The 21081-nt window shown below is 46.8% G+C and overlaps 1 protein-coding gene across 3 annotated transcripts in view; it reads right to left on the minus strand.

The window, feature by feature from the left end:
- SCNM1 (sodium channel modifier 1) overlaps nucleotides 1–21081 on the minus strand; it is a 62707-nt gene that overhangs the window by 31512 nt on the left and 10114 nt on the right. The window contains exons 4-9 of one of the 3 annotated variants that reach the window (XM_073609570.1): nucleotides 20527–20624; nucleotides 18254–18354; nucleotides 16704–16855; nucleotides 16188–16317; nucleotides 14870–14986; nucleotides 13252–13869 (exon numbers count right to left, since the gene is read on the minus strand). In XM_073609570.1, coding sequence (XP_073465671.1) covers nucleotides 14887–14986; nucleotides 16188–16317; nucleotides 16704–16855; nucleotides 18254–18354; nucleotides 20527–20624 — 581 coding nt within the window. In that variant the 3' untranslated portion in view covers nucleotides 13252–13869; nucleotides 14870–14886. Of the gene's footprint in view, nucleotides 1–13251; nucleotides 14987–16187; nucleotides 16318–16701; nucleotides 16856–18253; nucleotides 18355–20526; nucleotides 20625–21081 lie in introns of those variants that run through there. The other 2 variants (XM_073609569.1, XM_073609571.1) reach the window with 2 other exon arrangements.

Raw genomic sequence — 21081 nt, forward strand, 5'->3', positions numbered from 1 at the left:
GGGAAGGGTGTCCCCATCCTCGGGGAGAGAAGGGTGTCCCCGTCCTCCGGGGGAGAGAAGGGTGTCCTATGTCCTCCGGGGGGAGAGAAGGGTGTCCCTGTCCTCCGGGGGAGAGAAGGGTGTCCTCTGTTCTCCGGGGGAGAGAAGGGTGTCCTCTGTCCCCCCGGGGGAGAGAAGGGTGTTCCCGTCCTCTGGGGAGAGAGAAGGGTTTCCCCATCCTCCGGTGTTCTTGTCCTCCGTGGAGAGAAGGGTGCCCCCATCCTCTGGTGTTCTCGTCCTCTGTGGAGAGAAGGGTGTCCCCGTCCTCCGGTGTCCCCATCCTCCGGTAGAGAGAAGGGTGTCCCCATCCTCCGGTAGAGAGAAGGGTGTCCCTGTCCTCTGGGGGAGAGAAGGGTGTCCTCTGTCCTCCGGGGGAGAGAAGGGTGTCCTCTGTCCTCCGGGGGAGAGAAGGGTGTCCCCTGTCCTCCGGGGGAGAGAAGGGTGTCCTCTGTCCCCCGGGGGAGAGAAGGGTGTCCCTGTCCTCCGGGGGGGAGAAGGTTGTCCCCTTCCTCCGGGGGAGAAGGGTGTCCTCTGTCCTCCGGGGGAGAGAAGGGTGTCCCCTGTCCTCCGGGGGAGAGAAGGGTGTCCCCGTCCTCTGGGGGAGGGAAGGGTGTCCCCATCCTTGGGGAGAGAAGGGTGTCCCTGTCCTCCGGGGGAGGGAAGGGTGTCCCCATCCTCGGGGAGAGAAGGGTGTCCCTGTCCTCCGGGGGAGAGAAGGGTGTCTCCGTCCTCCAGGGAGAGAAGGGTGTCCCCATCCTCAGGGGAGAAGGGTGGCACCCATTCCTCCTCCAACCACCCAAGGACCAGCCCTTCCAATTTTTGCCAACCCTGGGGCCATCTCCTTCTCCTTCAAACAGGCAGAGACCCACTCCTTTTTTGCTAACCACCCAGGTGCCCTCTCCTTTTCCCCTGGCCACCCAGGGGCCCTCTTCTTCACTAAATGGCCACCCAGGGGCCCTCTTCTCCTCCAAACACCCAGGTGCCCTCTCCTTCTCCCATGGCCACCCAGGGGCCCTCTTCCCAGGGGCCCTCTTGTTGACTAAATGGCCACCCAGGGGCCCTCTCCTCCTCCAAACACCCAGGTGCTCTCTCCTTCTCCACCGGCCACCCAGAGGCCCTCTCCTTCTCCACCGGCGACCCAGGAGCCCTCTCCTTCTCCCACGTCCACCCAGGAGCCCTCTCCTTCTCCCACGTCCACCCAGGAGCCCTCTCCTTCTCCCACGTCCACCCAGGAGCCCTCTCCTTCTCCCACGTCCACTCAGGAGCTCTCTCCTTCTCCCACGTCCACCCAGGAGCAATCTCCTTCTCCCATGTCCACCCAGGAGCCCTCTCCTTCTCTCACGTCCACTCAGGAGCCCTCTTCTTCTCCCACGTCCACTCAGGAGCCCTCTCTTTCTCCCACGTCCACCCAGGAGCCCTCTCTTTCTCCCACGTCCACCCAGGAGCCCTCTCCTTCTCCCACGTCCACTCAGGAGCCCTCTCCTTCTCCCACGTCCACTCAGGAGCAATCTCCTTCTCCCACGTCCACCCAGAGGCCCTCTCCTTCTCCCTAAGCCACCAGTGACCCCAAAGCGGGTCACACATGCGCTCTGTCCTTGGGGGACCCGGTACCCACCGTCCCGGGATGCCATGATGATGGTGTACAAGTCTCCATTGTGAGGGCTACAAGTAAACTCGCAATCAGCTTCTTTGGCCCCTGATTGGAGGAAAAGCAGCGGAGGCGATCCAGCCCCCAGCACTTGACAGAGATCACAGACAAGTAGTCATTGTTGGCGCATGGGCGCCCCCCCCCTGACACCTCTGCCACCCTCCCTATTCATGTGCCTGGCCCCTTTGAGGACGCTGGACACATGAAATACTATGGCGGGATAGGCGGGGGGGGGTATATTTAGAAGCATGTAATTAGAGCCAGAGGCTCTAATAGGCTTCAAAATAGGCTCGGCTCGTGGTGCAGAGCACTGTGTCCCGATCCCATCCTGTTGTGTGGCATAGCGAATTAATTTTTGGTATTTTCACACTAACGTTCCTCCCTGCCAATCAGCAGGCAGGTCAGTGAGACCTGTCTCCCAATTGGCCAAAGCATTAGGCGTTCCTATTGGATGCCTAACGCTTTGGCGGAAGAGGAGACACAGCGGAGGAAGCCTGAGGAGCCGAGCGGACACAGGAGCCGTAGCCACTGCTACAGAAGAGGAGGAGGAAGCCCCATCACTCGGAAAGTGCCACCGGACTGGCCGCATGTGGGGGGGTTTAGTGAAGTGACAGCCGAGTCATGGGGCGCGCCTGGCTGCATTTGATGGACACAAGTGGCTGCATATACAGGGGACACGCCTGGCTGCATTTGATGGGCACAAGTGGCTGCATTTGATGGGCACAAGTGGCTGCATTTACTGGGGATGCGCCTGGCTGCATTTGATGGGCACAAGTGGATGCATTTTATGGACACAAGTGGCTACATATACTAGGCACAAGTGGCTGCATTTGATTGGCACTAGTGGCTGCATTTGATTGGCACAAGTGGCTGCATTTGACGGGCACAAGTGGCTGCATATGATGGGGCACAGTGGCTGCATTTGTTTGGCACAAGTGGCTGCATATGATGGACACAAGTGGCTGCATATGATGGGGCACAGTGGCTGCATATGATGGGCACAGTGGCTGCATATGATGGGCATAGTGGCTGCATTTGATTGGCACAAGTGGCTGCATTTGATTCACACAAGTGGCTGCATATGATGGTTCACAGTGGCTGCATTTAATTGGCACAAGGGGCTGCATATGATGGGCACAGTGGCTGCATATGATGGGGCACAGTGGCTGCATATGATTGGCACAAGTGGCTGTGTTTGATTCGCATAAGTAGCTGCATATGATTGGCACAAGTGGCTGAATATGATGGGCACTGTGGCTGCATATGATGGGCACAGTGGCTGCATATGATTGGCAAAAGTGGCTGCGTTTGATCGGCACAAGTAGCTGCATATGATGGGCACAGTGGCTGCATATGATGGGCACAGTGGCTGCATTTGATTGGCACAAGTGCCTGCATATATGATGGGGCACAGTGGCTGCATATGATGGGGCACAGTTGCTGCATATGATGGGGCACAGTGGCTGCATATGATTGGCACAAGTGGCTGCGTTTGATTGGCACAAGTGGCTGCGTTTGATTGCCACAAGTAGCTGCATATGATGGGCACAGTGGCTGCATATGATTGGCACAAGTGGCTGCGTTTGATTGGCACAAGTAGCTGCATATGATGGGCACAGTGGCTGCATTTGATGGGCACAGTGGCTGCATATGATGGGGCACAGTGGCTGCATATGATTGGCACAAGTGGCTGCATATGATGGGGTGCAAGTGCCTGCATATGATGGGGCACAGTGGCTGCATACGATGGGGCACAGTGGCTGCATATGATTGGCACAAGTGGCTGCATTTGATTGGCACAAGTAGCTGCATATGATAGGGCACAGTCACTGCATATGATGGGGCACAGTGGAGTGGCTGCATATGATGGGGCACAGTGGGTGCATATGATTGGCACAAGTAGCTGCATATGATGGGCACAGTGGCTGCATTTGATTGGCACAAGTGCCTGCATATCATGGGGCACAGTGGCTGCATATCATGGGGCACAGTTGCTGCATATGATGGGGCACAGTGGCTGCATATGATTGGCACAAGTGGCTGCGTTTGATTGGCACAAGTAGCTGCATATGATGGGCACAGTGGCTGCATGTGATGGGGCACAGTGGCTGCATATGATTGGCACAAGTGGCTACGTTTGATTGGCACAAGTAGCTGCATATGACGGGCACAGTGGCTTCATATGATTGGCACAAGTGGCTGCATATGATGGGGCACAGTGGTTGCATTTGATTGGCACAAGTGGCTGCATTTGATGGGGCACAGTGGTTGCGTTTGATTGGCACAAGTGGCTGCATATGATGGGGCACAGTGGTTGCATTTGATTGGCACAAGTGGCTGCATATGATGGGGCACAGTGGCTGCATATGATTGGCACAAGTGGCTGCATTTGATTGGCACAAGTAGCTGCATATGACGGGCACAGTGGCTTCATATGATTGGCACAAGTGGCTGCATATGATGGGGCACAGTGGTTGCATTTGATTGGCACAAGTGGCTGCATTTGATGGGGCACAGTGGTTGCGTTTGATTGGCACAAGTGGCTGCATATGATGGGGCACAGTGGCTGCATATGATTGGCACAAGTGGCTGCATTTGATTGGCACAAGTAGCTGCATATGATAGGGCACGGTGGCTGCATATGATGGGGCACAGTGGAGTGGCTGCATATGATGGGGCACAGTGGGTGCATATGATTGGCACAAGTAGCTGCATATGATGGGCACAGTGACGGCATATGATGGGGCACAGTGGCTGCATATGATGGGCACATGGGCTGCATTTGTTGGGCACAGTGGCTGCATATGATGGGGCACAGTGGCTGCATTTGATGGACACAGTGACAGCATTTGTTGGGCACAGTGGCTGCATTTGATTGGCACAGTGGCTGCATATGATGGGCACAGTGGCTGCATTTGATTGGCACAAGTGGCTGCATTTGTTGGGCACAGTGGCTGCATATGATGGGGCACAGTGGCTGCATTTGATGGGCACAGTGGCTGCATTTGATGGGCACAGTGGCTGCATTTGATGGGCACAAGTGGCTGCATTTGATGGGCACAGTGGCTGCATTTGATTGGCACAAGTGGCTGCATATGATGGGCACAGTGGCTGCATTTGATGGGCACAAGTGGCTGTATTTGATGGGCACAGTGGCTGCATTTGATTGGCACAAGTGGCTGCATATGATGGGCACAGTGGCTGCATTTGATTGGCACAGTGGCTGCATTTGATTGGCATAGTGGCTGCATATGATGGGGCACAATGGTTGCATATGATGGGGCACAGTGGCTGCATATGATTGGCCCAAGTGGCTGCATTTGATTGGCCCAAGTGGCTGCATATGATTGGCACAAATGGCTGCATATGATGGGGCACAGTAGCTGCATTTGATTGGCACAAGTGGCTGCATATGATGGGGAAGTGAAGCTCTATGTTTTTCCTCGACTTCCCCAATGATACACACACACAGTGCTATTATGCCAGCCCCCCTTCACCAGAGCAGGCTAGGGGCGGGGCTGGAGGCGGTGCTGCCGATCATGTAATTAAGCAGCTCCAGCGTCTCCGCCCACCCGCTCGCGTCTATAATTTTCCTCGGCGCAAATCAGCGTCTGCGCATGCGCGGTAGAGCCGCTGTGAAGCCGCGCATGCGCGGTAGAGCCCCGAGATCGGCGAAAGAGCGTTTAACAAAAAACAAGCACAGAGTTTCCTGGAGTCACAGTAAGGTTTTGGCTACTGAGGATTAAGGGTGAGAATTTCCACTTGTTTTGAATGCCAAAGTGAATATTGGACCCTCAACTTAACTAAAGGGCTTTGCAACGGTGGTGGACCCTTTTCCTGGAACATGAAGATGACACAGAGAGGAATGAAAGTCCTCTGTTCTTACTGTCTCCATGCTTCTGTGCCGGCCACCAAGAAGTGCCTACAGTGTGACGTGTCTCTGTGCCAAAACCATGTCAGAGTGCACAGCAAATCATCTGACCACACCTTGACCGAGGTCCATGCTCCACCAACCACCAGGAGATGTCTACAACATGGTTTGGACTTGTCCATGTATTGCTGTATTTACAGAACTTGTTTATGTTGGAAGTGCCACGGAAATAATGTTCATGAAGGTCATTATCACTTATCTCTCAGAGATGCCCAGGAGGCCAAGAGGGAGAGATTGAATAAAATTCTGGGAGAGTTGATGATTAAGAGGGAAAAAATGCCCAATCAGCTCCAGCAGCTGGAATTGGCCAAAGACCTGCTGACCCAGAAGATCGGACATGTCATCTCACTGGTTGACAATAATGACCCCGTGGCCGTCCTACAAGAAGAAGAGTCGGAGCGGACGGATTTTTGTGACATTCTGGACAGTGATACGAAGATTAGAGAACTACAAGAAAAATACAACCAGTTAGTTTGGGAAAGACAGATGGTTAAGATATTTTTTATTGTTTTCATCGTTTTGATGGTATTACTTTTATCTTCGGCCTCGCGGAGGTGAAAAACACCACTAGGTGTGCAGAACTGCCAATTAACTAGAGCAGAAGCAATCTACCTTCATAGCCCTGGTCACTTTCATTGATCAGTAGACTTCACTCTTTGCATTGACTCCCCCTTGTCATCTGGACTCCTGGATTTCCCTTATTCCCGATGATGCTTTCCTGAAAGCTACGGAGCCCCAATTACCCAACTGCAGTCTTATGAGAACAATGGAAAAATAATACCTGTGCCATGAGACCGTCCCGTCCTAATGAACTAAAATATTCACACCCTCATTCCACCCCACTGGACATCAACTAAGAGACTGACAAGAGACTCCAGCCCTGAATAAAGGAACCTCTGCAAGTCCTGCACATTCCAGCTACTAAGAACAGGAGACGTTCCCATAAAACCTAAAGCTGAACTCCAGGCAGGTATTAAAATAGGATGTTCCTAACGTGATCAAGACCATTGTAGCACCCATGAACATGGACATGAGTATGCTGAGGGACAGTCCACTACCGGTGTGGGGCCTGCTGGGGAAGCAGAGGATCAGGTACGAAAAAAAACGGCTTTTCCTTTAGACCTAAACCAGTGTGTTTTTCATACCTGCCTGGAGTTCCAGCTTTAGGTTTTATGGTTTAGGTCTAAAGCAGGGATATGCAATTAGCGGACCTCCAGCTGTGGCAAAACTACAAGTCCCATGAGGCATAGCAAGACTCTGACAGCCACAAGCATGACACCCAGAGGCAGATGCATGATGGAGCTTGTAGTTTTGCAACAGCTGGAGGTCCGCTAATTGCATATCTCTGGTCTAAAGGAAAAGCAGTTTTTTTTCGTACCTGATCCTCTGCTTCCCCAGCAGGCCCCACACTTGTGGTGGACCGTCCCTTACCATACTCATGTCCATCTTCAGGGCTATGGATGCTACAATGGTCTTGATCACATGAGGAACATCCTACCACCGGAGCAGTGCCCATGCTCGGAAACACATTGCACGAGGCCCGGGGACGTCATCACGCCCAGCGATGCGGTCCACGAGCACTTGAGACCTCAGTCTCTGTCTTCCATCCTTCCTAACCGATGTTCTATCGAATAGTGCCCTCCATCGAAAAGTGCATGCGCAGTACGGAAGGGCTCTCCAGCTGATTTTTCCGACCAGCTGGCGTGACGTCATAGTGCATGGAGGAGGCATTTTTTTGACGGGAGATAGCATTTGACGGGCAGAATTGAAAGCTATGCAAGCAGCGGAGGGAGACCGTATTTGTCAGATTGTGCCTCGCTGTTGTGGGGGTGGGTTTACGGTGTGCGCAAGGTCGGGTTTTTGTCTGTGTTACAGGGCGGGTTTGGTGCGTTGAACGACGGGTTTAGCCTGGGTCTAAGGGCGGATTGCAACACAGACAAAACCCGCCGTTCAACACACCAAAGCGTGCCCTGAAGACAGCGAGGCACAATCTGACAACTACGGTCTCCCTCCGCTGTTTGCATAGCTTTCAATTCTGCCCGTCAAATGCTATCTCCCATCGAAAGATGCCTCCTACGATATGCGCTATGGCGACGTCACGCCAGCTGATCGAGAAATCAGCTGGAGTGCCCTTCCGTACGGCGCATGCGTGGGCACTTTTCGACGGAGGGCACTATTCGATAGAACACCGGCTTCCTGGAGCGGCAGCGACACCCTAGCTGGATTGGCGAGGACTCCTCGCCAGAGAGGGATTATTATATATATCTACTTATACCTTTTGAAATAGGAGTTGCTAATCTATCGCTTTTAACATTAAATTAATCTCTACGTCTACACTTAAGAGGCGCTTCTGTTTTTTCCATATCTCTGCTATGGGCCTATTCATGAAGCAATTTTTTTATTTTATTATTATTATATCTAAAAACAAATGTTTTAGCTTTTTATTTCTATTTTAAACTGAATGGGTTATTTGTACAGGGTGAAGGTTTACATATAATTTAGGATTATAGATTAATACATATATCCTTTATTTTAGGACCAACAAGGCTTTCTTTTGGTGATAATGTCTTGCAAAAATTATTTTTATTTTATTATACAATGCATAGACAAAAAAAAAACGTAAAAGCTTTTATGTTTTTTTTTTTTTTTTAAATTGTTCTATTTAAAAAGGAGGAGTTCCGCCTGGGGAAATTTTTTTTTAAAGTCACCAGCTACAATTATTGTAGCTGCTGACTTTTAATACATAGACACTTACCTGTCCAGGGATCCCGCGATGTCGGCACCCCAGATGATTTTCGGATCGGCTGTCGGGTGCTGCCGCCGCCATTCGTGTTAAGGGAAACCGGCAGTGAAGCCTTTTGGCTTCAGCCATTTCCCTACTGCGCATAGCGTGCTGAACTTTTTAATTGGCCCGGCGGCGGGGGAAAGAGGAGGGGGGCTGAACTTCCGAGGGACGGCGCTTTCTCCCGGAAGTGGGGGATGGTACCTGTCAAAAAACAGATACCCATTCCCTCCTCCCCCTGAAAGGTGCCAATTGTGGCGCCGGAGGGGGGGGGGGGGGGGGGGAGCAGCACTTTTGGGTGGAACTCCTCTTTAACCCCTTAGCAAATACTTCCTTTATCCTAATCAGCCATAATTAACTCATTCTTCCACTTAAAGTGAAGTGCCTGGCATCAGGGGATACACAGATGAACCAAGTCCTCCTACATAAGTTGTACCTGTTTATCTGCAGACTTCTCTTCTCTTCTCTACATCCATTCCAAGTGCAGAATTTAAAAGAAGTGGAGGGTGGTGGTGGTGGTGGTGGTGGGGGGGGGTGCTGAAGTTACATCAGCGAGGAAAGCTGAGAGCTGATTGGAGGGAAGGGACACAAGAACAGAGCTGGGGCTGTCAATCACAGGCTGTGTTGGAGGTCCCTCTCTCCTGTCACAATTTTTCTCTTGGGGTCAGGAAAACTTGTCAGAAGTGACTCATACTGAAAGCAAAGGAAGGAGGCAGCAGACAGAAATGACATTTAGTGCTCTTGATGCAGACAAGTACACATTATAGATGAATACACTTTGTTCATATTTCATGTCTGAGGTTTACAACCTCTTTAACTATTCCGTGGATTTCTTTCTAACCCTTAATATTTTTTTCACTAACTTTTTTTTTTTTTAGTGTTCCATTACAACAGGAAAAGCACACAGCTAAAAAAAAAAGCCTTTATTTCCTTGGTAAATATCTCTGGAACGCTTTGCAACAGAAACATAATTTTGGTGTTGTTCCCAACAGAACAAATTATATAGAATTTGAATAGAATGTATTCTTTATCTACAGTAATCAATTTTTTAAACCAACACCGATCAAAGCAGGAAAGTGGTGACTTGCGGTACTGTAGAGGTCAGACAGCGGAAGGGGGGCCGAAACGTTTTCGGGGAGGAGCCTGATGACAGCAGTGGGGAGCGATGTACACAGGGCGTGTCCTTTGGGTTTCCTGCCATTGCGGTGTAGTAGTGACAGCCATGAGGCAAGCAGCGTATCCGCGTTGTTGGGCGATACTGCCCCAAGTGGCCTTTCTCCCTATGGCCCTGGTGGAGAGGCACAGTGGCTCCCCCTCTTCTCCATGCAGGATGGGACCCTTTAGCCCCCTCCCCTTTATTATTACTATTATTTTTCTTTTTTTCTTTTGGCTTTGTAGGTACGTTGGTAGTGTGGGTGTAATGAGTGATTGATCGGTTAATGATTTATTTACATTGGGACTTTATAGCACTAAGCGGCCGTGTTCATTTCCAGTGTAAAGGGACGATGCCTGAGATAAATGTTACTATATCTTCTACACATCGTGGATGTTTGGGCATCTCCCATACAATATACGTCTTGTGTATCCTTTCTTGCATTTCTAGGGATGTGCTGAGATGATATAATGTATACTGTATCGATAATACCATATATACTTGAGTATAAGCTGAGTTTTTAGGCATGGAAACAATGGAGAAGTAACAAAAATAATATTCATAATATTTATTGAAAAAAGTTCATCATATATCACAGTGTTCAAAGAGGATAATAAAAACATGAAAAATGATACATCTTGTACAATAAGCCCTTGTGCATTTGATGCATACTATTAGAGGAGATATACTGTATAAACTGTTAGAGAAGAGATATACTGTACATACTATTAAAGGGTGAATCTGATAAATATTATCAGACTCAGAGATCAAATGTCTTCCTTCAAAAAAAAAAAAAATTTCATTTTAAGAACGTTCGTTCTATTTTCTAATCGTTAGTGGGGGTCAAGTCGACGTTCATTTTCAACCACAGTGACGGGAAAATTTGGGAATTTAAACTACGGAGTTTAAAGTTCAGGGGACCTATGGCTGCAAATGGGCACAGTGAGGTTGCAAACGGGCATTGTTGACCCTCTTTTCCACTTACAGTAGCTGCGCATTTCTTGTCCTAGGCTTATACTCGAGGCGATAAGTTTTCCCAGTTTTTTTTGTGGTAAAATTAGGTGCCTCGGCTTATATTCGGGTCGGCTTATACTCGAGTATATACGGTAGTTATATTTGCTTGCAGAGGGGCTGTATAGGGCCATATTTGGGGGCTATTTCTGGATTGGTTTTTCTTTTTTTCTCTTTTATAACAAAAGATCAATATTGTACTTTGTTTTGTAATAAACTCTGTTAAACTTTTCAATAAAATATTATGAAAAAAAAATAAATAATAACACACCAATGATCAAAGCACAAAATAATGTTTTCGTTTTTTTTTTTTTTTGTTTTGTTTTAAAAACTTGTCAGGTTGATTTATCTACCCTTAGCTTAGAGCCCTTGCACACTGGGGCGGTTTGCAGGCGCTATTGCGCTAATAATAGCGCCTGCAAACCGCCCCGAAAGTGCCGCTGCTTTCATTCCAGTGTGAAAGCCCCGAGGGCTTGCACACTGGAGCGATGCGCTGGCTGGTAAAAAAAAAGTCCTGCCAGCAGCATCTTCGGAGCGGTGAAGGAGCGGTGTGTATACCGCTCCTTTACCGCTCCTGCCCATTGAAATCAATGGGACGGCGCGGCTATACTGCAGAGGCGCTTTGCGGTGGTATTTAACCCTTTCTCGCCCACTAGCGGGGGGGGGGGGGGTAAAACCACCCCGCTAGCGGCCGCATACCGACGGTGAAACGCCGCTAATAATAGCGGCGTTTTACCGCCGACGCCGCCCCAGTGTGCAAGGGCTCTTAGGCTCACACTAGAATGCGGGGCAGGAATATCTGTGCGCGTTTCCTTTGCGCGGTCATGCAACACAGTACCCATAAGACATTTTTATCATTTTTTCCCTCCACAAATAGAACTTTCTTTTGATGGTATGTAAAATCACCACTGGGTTTTTTTTTTTTTTTAGCAAAAAAAATAAAGAAGAAGAAGGAGGAAGAAGACAGAAAATCCTCTCTTCATAACATTTAGGCGAAAATGTATTCTGCTACATTTCTTTGGTGAAAATAACCCAAATTCAGTGTTTATTATTTAGTATATAGGAAAGTTATAGGGTCCAAAAACTATGGTGGTATGGGTGGCATGAAAAAGCCAGGACAGTACAAATAACCCCCAAATGACCCCTTTTTGGAAAGTAGACAGTCCAAGGTATTTTTTTTTTTTTTTTAACAAAAAGTTTTTTATTTAGTAAGAGGCATGGTGAGTTTTTTGAAGTTGTCATTTTGTCACAATCTTTTGGAAAATGAAGAAATAATGAAAAATTTGTTTAAAAAAGGTGTTTTTTTTCCCCACAAATATTTTTTTTTAAATACTGTCATCAATAGTGCACTACAGCATGATCATATAACTGGTGCGGGACACTGACTGGTGACAGTATGAAAAAAAAATTAAAAAAAAGACGTCTTTTTTTTTTTTTTTTTTTTGCTTGCTTACAATTTTTTCATTTTTTTTTGTACACACTGTGACCAGAGCAATCGTGTTACCATAGTAACACTGTACTACTCTGGGGAAATGATCAGGATTTTTCTTTTACATTTTTTTTTTTTTTTTTTTTTTTTTTTTTACACGTTATGATTGCTTATAACAGCGATACTAACTGTTATAAGCGACTATTTTTTACTGAATGAAATCAAATTCACTTAGTGTGTACTATTGTGATTAGCTGTGATTAGCCACAGTTAATCACATGGTGCAGATGGGTTATGATTGGCCCTGTCTGTACCATGTGATCACTGTGACCAATCACAAGGATCAACACAATAGTACACAGTGTTCAATTGTCATGTGATCTGCTGTGATTGGTCACAGCGATCACATGGTACCGGCACAGGTACCAGGACAGAGTTATGATTGGCCCTGTCTGTACCATGTGATCAATCACAAGGATCAACACAATAGTACACAATGTACAATTGTCATGTGATCGGTCACAGCGATCACATGGTACAGTGACCTGTCTTCAGCTGTGGCCAATGGCCACAGCTGGTGACAGATTGCGCCGCAGCACCGTCCATGGGGCGAGCGTCACGCACGCATTGGGGGGACATCAGATGACATCCACCCAGAACGGCAAATGTCTCAGTCCTCATTTTACAATAAGCCGTTATTGTAAAATGTTAAACAGATGAATAGGAGTTAAACAGATGAATAGGTAGTAGGCAAATAATTATTCTTCCGAGATATCCTCCATTAATACAAAGCAAATAGCAGACTTTAAAGAGGACCTGAACTCTGGAAACTGCCCCAAAAGAATAGCAGAGTGCAAAGAACTAGTCCCTGGTATTACCCGTGGTCTCCATGCAGCTGATCTTTTCCTCATTAATGACTTGCCATGCCTTGTTCTTGGTAGAGGTTAGGCTTCGCTTCTTCAGGTCATTGCTGCCCAACTCAGGACAGGTGGGCGAGGATTTTAGGAAGAAGCAGAAGAGATGGCGGAAGCACAGATCCCGAGACTGAATGAAGCTGAAGCAAGGAGATCCTTGCACTGCCGGACCTCAGGTATGACTTCCTCTCCAGCAAGGAGAACAATGAGCGGCACAGGAGTGACATCATCATAGAAGTCAGAGGCGGCAGTGTCTTAGATCTCCCACTGCAGGTATACAACAATGAGGCGGCAGAACAGGCGTGCCTAGGCACAGGAAGCACACTGTTATTTTTCAATTGGAATTCAGAACAAAAAAGGTAGATTTTATTTCAGGATACTCCTAAGATACAATTAACATTTCCATAAAACAATACCAAATTTTCCATTTTTGATTTTGAGTCCACTTTAATGTGTTGTACTGTATATTGTAATGTGTCAACAATCTGATACAGTCAGTGATGAACAGATGCACATCCAGATCATTTAACCACTTCCGCACATTTCCTCCAGCAGGGCGGCCCGGCTGCGTGAAACAACGTACCTGTACGTTGCGTCTTCTTCCGGGTCTGGGGTGCCGGCGACCCACTCCGGCTGAGATTGGACACAGTGGAAGTCAATCAGCGGGTCCGGACGCGATGTCTGCCGGGATCCGCTGATCGTTGACAGGAGGAGGAGGTGGACCGCCATTCTGTCAGAGAGGAAAATGGAGGTCTTGTGTTTCTGCCAAGCAGAAACTTGGATCTCCGTTTTCCTCCAGTTAAGCCCATCCCCCACACAGTTAGAAATCACTCCTGGGGAACACATTTAACCCTTTGATCGCCCCTGATGTTTACCACTTCCCTGCCAGTGTCATTAGTACAGTGAGAGTGCATTTAAAAGTGTCACTTAATGTCCGATTTGTCCGCCGCAATGTTGCAGTCCTGAAAAAAAAACAAAAAACAAAAAAACAACACACACACGCTATTTGCTGCCATTACTAGTAAAAATAAAAATGCCATAAATATATCCCATAGATTGTAGGCCAGGAGCAGGCAACCACGGCACTCCAGCTATGGTGAAACTACAAATCCCATCATGCCTCTGCCTCTAGGGGGTCATGCCTGTGATTGTCAGGGTCTTGCAATGTCTCATGGGACTTGTCATTTCAAAAAACAGCTGTAGGGCCGAGTTTGCCTACCCCTATTGTAGACGCTATAACTTTTGAGCAAACCAATCAATATACACGTATTGGGATTATTTTTTTTAACCAAAAATATGTAGCAGAATACATATCGGCCTAAATTGATGATGAAATTCGATTTTTTACATTTTTTTTTTTATTGGATGGGTTTTATAGCAGAAAGTAAAAAATATTTTTTTTGTTTTCAAAATTGATGGACTTTTTTTTGTTTTGTTTATAGTGCAAAAAAGTAAAAACCGCAGAGGTGATCAAATACCACCAAAAGGAAGCTCTATTTATAGGGGGGGGGGGGGACACCGATTTTATTTGGGGTACAACGTTGCACGACCGCGCAAATGTCAGTTAAAGTGACGCAGTGCCGAATCGCAAAAAAAAATAAAAAATGGCCTGGTCAGGAAGGGGGTGAAGCCTGCCGGGGCTGAAGTGGTTAACTGCACCAAATTCCTGATTACAAGGCGCCCCCTAGTAGGAGGAGTGAAGAACTGCCAGTCAAGTCAAGACATTGATAAGAAAAGTTTATTATTGGTCTCACTAATTGTGGACCTTATTAGTATTGGTCACAAACTGCCAATTTTTTTTACCATCAATATAAAAGGGAACTTGAGACAGTCGTTAGTCTCTGGTTGGTTATTTACATTGAAGACATCTTCGCATTTTCAGATAAGAAAAACTCCCTCTATAATAGAGAGCCAACTGTGCCTGGAACTCCCATCTGTATAACAGATATAAAATCACATGACCTGACAATATGGCGGTGTCATGGAGGCGGCATTGGTGGCGGCTCTTCTTCGTCGGAGTCAAATTCCACGTTTTCATCCTTCACCCACTTCCCGCTGCCATCAGGAATCCAGCCAGCGCTGTGGAGGAAAGGAAAAAGAGAATAACTACATACAGTATAGTATCAGTATATAGATAAAGGATACCTATATTGAGAAAAATGGGCAGGCTGCAGACCTTCTGAAAATGTCAGGTGCCTGGCTGCCTTTCCTATTACCCATCAATGCTTTCAGATTCCCTGACCTGGGACAACTAAGCAGATTAGGATTCAGTGCTGTCTAAGGATCTCTTAAAGTGTTACTAAACCCAGGACTCTGCATTCACTATATCTGATCTCCCACAGTACACAGGACATGGAAATGCAATTGTTTTAGTAAATATAAACTGATAAATACTTTTTCTCATCAGCAGTATATAGCAGTCTTGTGACTTCTATCAGTGTCTGGTTAAAGCTTGTAGGAGTTTTCATTCTCCCCTGACTGTCTTATGAGGCTGCAGGACCCCTGACCCTCTGTCTGGAGAGTGCTGATTGGCCCTGTGCTGATCACATGCACCCCTCCCAAGAAAAAACAAACTCTCTAGCAATACACACCAAACTGAGCATGTGCAGAGTGTCCCCAAGGCTCTGTACTATCAGCAGATGGATTGGGGACAGCGGAAGAAGGAGAGGATCAGAGAAGACAGGATTAAACAGCCTTGTGGAGGATTAACCCCTTAGGTTCCACAGTAAGTATAACAAGCATGCTTTACTGCATATAAAGACTGATTTTACTGTTGTGGGTTTAGTAACACTTTAAAGGGTATGTCTGGGCAAAAATAAAAAATAAATAAATAAGTACCTCACTGAAGTACAAACACATTTCCCCATCTTTTGTCTCTTTAAAAACGCTAAAGTACAGAAAAATACCTGTTGATCTGCCAGAAATCCAGCAAGCTCCTAACTTCCTATAGTGAGCTGACAACTCAGCCTCCGCTGAACTGAAATCCAAAATAGTGTTGTCATCCCAGTCTAGTTCTCTTCTGAAGGGCTACAGAACTCCACCCCCTCTTCTCATTTCCTTAATATAAGGACATGTTCTGTAGCCCACAGAGGGGAAAAGGGCAGGGCTGATAACACTGCTTGGGCTTTCAGTGCTCCCATCTCAAGAATTTATTTCACATTTTAATGAAGAGTACTGTCAGCACAGACAAAAAAAAAAAAAAAAAAAAAAAAAAAAAAAAAAAAAAAAGGATAGATGAAAATTTCCCCGAATTCCCAGCAATGGGGCATCCATCGCTCACCTCCGCAGATGCAGGTAGTGATCCATCTCCCGCTTTTTTTCTGGCTCATCGCTGGGTGGCTCCTCCCCCTTCCCCGGACATTTCCGATCCTTCTTCTTCTTCCGCCGGACACGTTTCTTGGTTTCAGGACCTGTATGGAGAGAATTAACGAATACAGATTAGAAATGTCTGACTGATTAAACAGTAAACGCAGCTTGCTTTGCAGCTCCCATGTCTGATTGAAACTGCACTGATGGCTCATTGAGCTCTGTACACAAAGGGGGCTTCTTACAGGACAACTGAAAGCCAAATACATGGAGAAAGAGACCAGAGCTTTATTAGATGCCTGAGAATTGAATGGTTTCACCTTTACCAAAAATAACAAATAAATTATACACACAAACACACACAGTACCTCACAAAAGTGAGTACACTCGTCACATTTCTGTAATTTCTTTTGTTGCCATATAATTATTATTTTGTAACATATAAACGTACATCATATGCAATACATACTCTCCCTTTATCGGCACTCACCTCTAGAGCGGCCAGCTGGCTCTGACTGCACGGCTGCAGCCTCTTGTGGTCCCGGCCATTCGCTGACCAATTGGCTAGTATGTGACATCAGTGATGAAGGGGGAGGGGCACTAAGTTCTGGGGAGCCAATCTCCTTACCAGCATCTCCCGGCCTGTAAGGAGGAAGGTGAACCAGGAAGTATTACAGCATAAAGTCATAAATCGTAGTTTCAGTTATAAAACTTTGAAAATAAGTAACTGTTTTTGTTTTTAACTGATGAGCGCTGGTGAGTCCACACTGGTGGGGGCTGGTGAGGCCGCACTGGTAAGGCCGCACTGGTAGGGACTGGTGAGCACTGGTGAGGCCGCATTGGTGGGCGTTTTATTTAAAAAAAAAAAAAAAAAAAATATATATATATCCGGCCTTTTTTAATTTATATATTAAAAAAAAAAAAAAAAACGCAGTTGTGGCCAAATACCACCAAAAGAAAAGCTCTATTTGTGTGAATAAAAAAAATATATAAAATTTAGTTTGGGTACAGCGTTGCATGACTGCACAATTACCAGTTAAAGTAAAATCTGATGCCACTCCCACAGACACCAAATATTATTCACTCTCACTAATAAAAAAGGGTAAAGTTTGTGTAAAGTGGCGCATGCGTGTAAACTGTCTCTGCTGGGAGACTTGCGTCTGTATGGAGGCAGCCACCTGCACTTATTCATGTCTATGGGCGGCTGTGCTGCACCAGGGGCTGCCGGCATCAAAATACAGCAGCACATTTATAATGTAAGGAGGGAGGTGTCTATGTGCATGAGCCCTTTAGGTAGTCATCACCAGAACTAGATATTACCTCATTTCCTTTTCTGGTGACAACTATATCATTCTGGATTTCCATTATAATCCGTATGTAATGGTCACTAGGGCAAATACAGATATGAATCACCTAGGCGGGAACACAGACCGCAATTAAAAAAAAACAAAACCTCACAGGGGTTCTAACCCCTTCTTACTTTATCCTAAAAATAGGTTTGACTTTAGACTTTAAACTATACACATGATAATATTACCACACGTCCTGGAGACTCCTGTTACTGAAAGTAGGAAATCCAAATGTTACTATTGTCACCAGAACAGGAATAGAGAGGAAATCTCTCAATGGGCACACCACTTCCAGTGCCTATTTATAAGAGCAGATTTCCCCTTATATTGAAGAGATTTCTTCTCATTTCCTGCTGTCTTCTGAACAGGAAGTGAAGAAACATCTCCCCTATTGGACATAAAATCTATTTCATCGGGGCTTCTAATGTTTCCCTACTTTATCCAAAATGACAAAGAAAAAAAAAAAAAAAGAGCAGGGACCAAGAACTGTCTTTCACAGCTCGGTCTGTGTGCCGAGAGTGCGAATTATCAGCCGCCCTGTGGCGCATATGTGTGGCAGGTGGGCATTAAAGCCCACCCTTTTGCTGCATGTGTTAGGCGGTGGTAGAGGGGGTTAAATTTCAAGACTGGAGACAGGAAACGGGACTGAGATACAGCAAAATATAAAATACTTGTATATGGTTCATTTTACCTTTTGCGTGAGCAGCAGCTGTTGTAGGGGGCGGACTTTAGCAAAGCATGATGGGCGATCCTCCTGGTCTGGGCAAGAAGCGGGGCCGGGCCCTTGGGTAGCTGAATGGAGAGATGGAATAAGATTATTACAGTCTAAGCTGACATCTCAGAGCAGTTCTCATCAGAGTCTATGGAATGCTGCGTCTACACAGGATGAGCTCATTAGGAGAACATTGTGTAGAGATACAGCTGGAGGGTTTTTGCTTCCTTCTGCATCAGAGTGGTGTACGACCACTGGACACAAGAAATAACACCCCCGCTATACCCGGGAGACCGATGGCTGACAACACTACGTCCCAAGAGTGGCCAAAACTGAACCCAAGCAATGCCCACCACATAGATGCCACGACTAGTGGGGATGGGCTACCCCAATATAAACACTCCATCTTGGGATGTTGTCAGGCCACACCCCCACCAATCTTTGGTCATGTCATTTATTGAAGTTGGCAGCTTGAAGTGTATTGAAATGTATGTATGCATTGATAACTCTGTGTATATTTTAATAAAAAAATAAATTACTGTATAATATACACACACACATATTACATCTATATACACATACATACACACACACACACACACACACACACACACACACACACACACACACACAGTATCTCACATTTTTGTAAATATTTTATTCATAGTGTTTTTATAGTGTTTTCATGTGACAACACTGAAGAAATGACCGCTGGCAACAAAAGTGAGTACACCCCTAAGTGAAAATATCCAAATTGGGCACAATTAGCCATTTTCCCTCCCCGATGTCATGTGACTCGTTAGTGTTACAAGGTCTCAGGTCTGAATGGGGAGCAGGTGTGTTAAATTTGGTGTTATCGCTCTCACTCTCTCATACTGGTCACTGGAAATTCAACCTCGTGGCAAAGAACTCTCTGAGGAAATGAAAAAAAAAAAAAAAAAAAAAATGGTTACTCTACATAAAGATGGCCTAGGCTATAAGATTGCCAAGACCCTGAAACTGATCTGCAGTACGGTGGCCAAGACCATACAGCGGTTTAACAGGACAGGTTCCACTCAGAACAGGCCTCACAATGGTGGACCAAAGAAGTTGAGTACACGTGCTCAGTGTCATATCCAGAGGTTGTCTTTGGGAAATAGACATATGAGTGCTGCCAGCATTGCTGCAGAGGTTGAAGGGGTGGGGGGGGGGGGGGGGGTCAGCCTGTCAGTGCTCAGACCATACGCCGCACACTGCATCAAATTGGTCTGCACGGCTGTCGTCCCAGAAGGAAGACTCTTCTAAAGATGGTGCACAAGAAAGACCGCAAACAGTTTACTGAAGACAAGCAGACTAAGGACATGGATTACTGGAACCATGTCCTGTGGTCTGATGAGACCAAGATAAACTTATTTGGTTCAGATGGTGTCAAGCGTGTGTGGGGGCAACCAGGTGAGGAGTACAAAGACAAGTGTGTCTTGTCTACAGTCAAGCATGGTGGTGGGAGTGTCATGGTCTGGGGCTGCATGAGTGCTGCCGACACTGGGGAGCTACAGATCATTGAGGGAACCATGAATGTCAACATGTACTGTGACATACTGAAGCAGAGCATGATCCCCTTCCTTCATAGACTGGGCCGCAGGGCAGTATTCCAACATGATAACGACCCCAAACACACCTCCAAGACGACCACTGCCTTGCTAAAGAAGCTGAGGGTAAAGGTGATGGACTGGCCAAGCATGTCTCCAGACCTAAACCCTACTAAGCATCTGTGGGACATCCTAAAATGGAAGGTGGAGGAGCACAAGGTCTCTAACATCCACCAGCTCAGTGATGTCGTCATGGAGGAGTGGAAGAGGACTCCAGTGCCAACCTGTGAAGCTCTGGTGAACTCCATGCCCAAGAGGGTTAAGGTAGTGCTGGAAAATAATGGCGGCCACACAAAATATTGACACTTTGGGCCCAATTTGGACATTTTCACTTAGGGGTGTACTCACTTTTGTTGCCAGCGGTTTAGACATTAATGGCTGTGTGTTGAGTTATTTTGAGGGGACAGCAAATTTACACTATTATACAAGCTGTACACTCACTAATTTACATTGTAGGAAAGTGTCATTTCTTCAGTGTTGTCACATGAAAAGATATAATAAAATATTTACAAAAATGTGAGGGGTGTACTCACTTTTGTGAGATACCACATGTGCATCTGGTGAGGTCATTGATAAATAGGAACCTGCTGCTTTGCCCTCCCCATGTCAGAAGCATCACACAACCTGCTCTCCGGCCTCCTCTGCTCGGACGTACTCCTGGTGTTTGCGTTTCTGCACCTCATTCCTGAGCTCCATCTTCTTCCCGTACAAACTTTGCAGACCTGCAGAAGAGATGCGTTTACAGGACACACCCATGAAGAATGGACTGTGTTTATGTGTGACTCCAATTTCCCTTCCCATGAGGTTACAGGACACGCCTATGAGGAATGGGCTGTGTATATTCGTGACTCCAATTTCCCTCGCACAAGGAATGGGCTGTGTATATGCGTCACCCTAAGTTTCTTCCTCCGAGGTTACAGGACATGCCCATGAGAAATGGGCTAGGTTTATGTGTAACTCCAATCTCCCTCCCCTGAGGTTACAGAACACGCCTGAGGAATGGGCTGTGTATATGCGTGACTTCAATTTCCCTCCCATGAGGTTACAGGACATGCCTATGAGGAATGGGCTGTGTGTGCGTCACCCTAAGTTTCCTCCCCATGTGTTTACAGGACACACCCATGAAGAACGGACTGTGTTTTATGTGTGACTCCAATTTCCCTCCCATGAGGTTACAGG

Source organism: Aquarana catesbeiana, linkage group LG13, assembly GCF_042186555.1.
Source record: "Aquarana catesbeiana isolate 2022-GZ linkage group LG13, ASM4218655v1, whole genome shotgun sequence".
NCBI classification, from domain to species: Eukaryota; Metazoa; Chordata; class Amphibia; order Anura; family Ranidae; genus Aquarana; species Aquarana catesbeiana.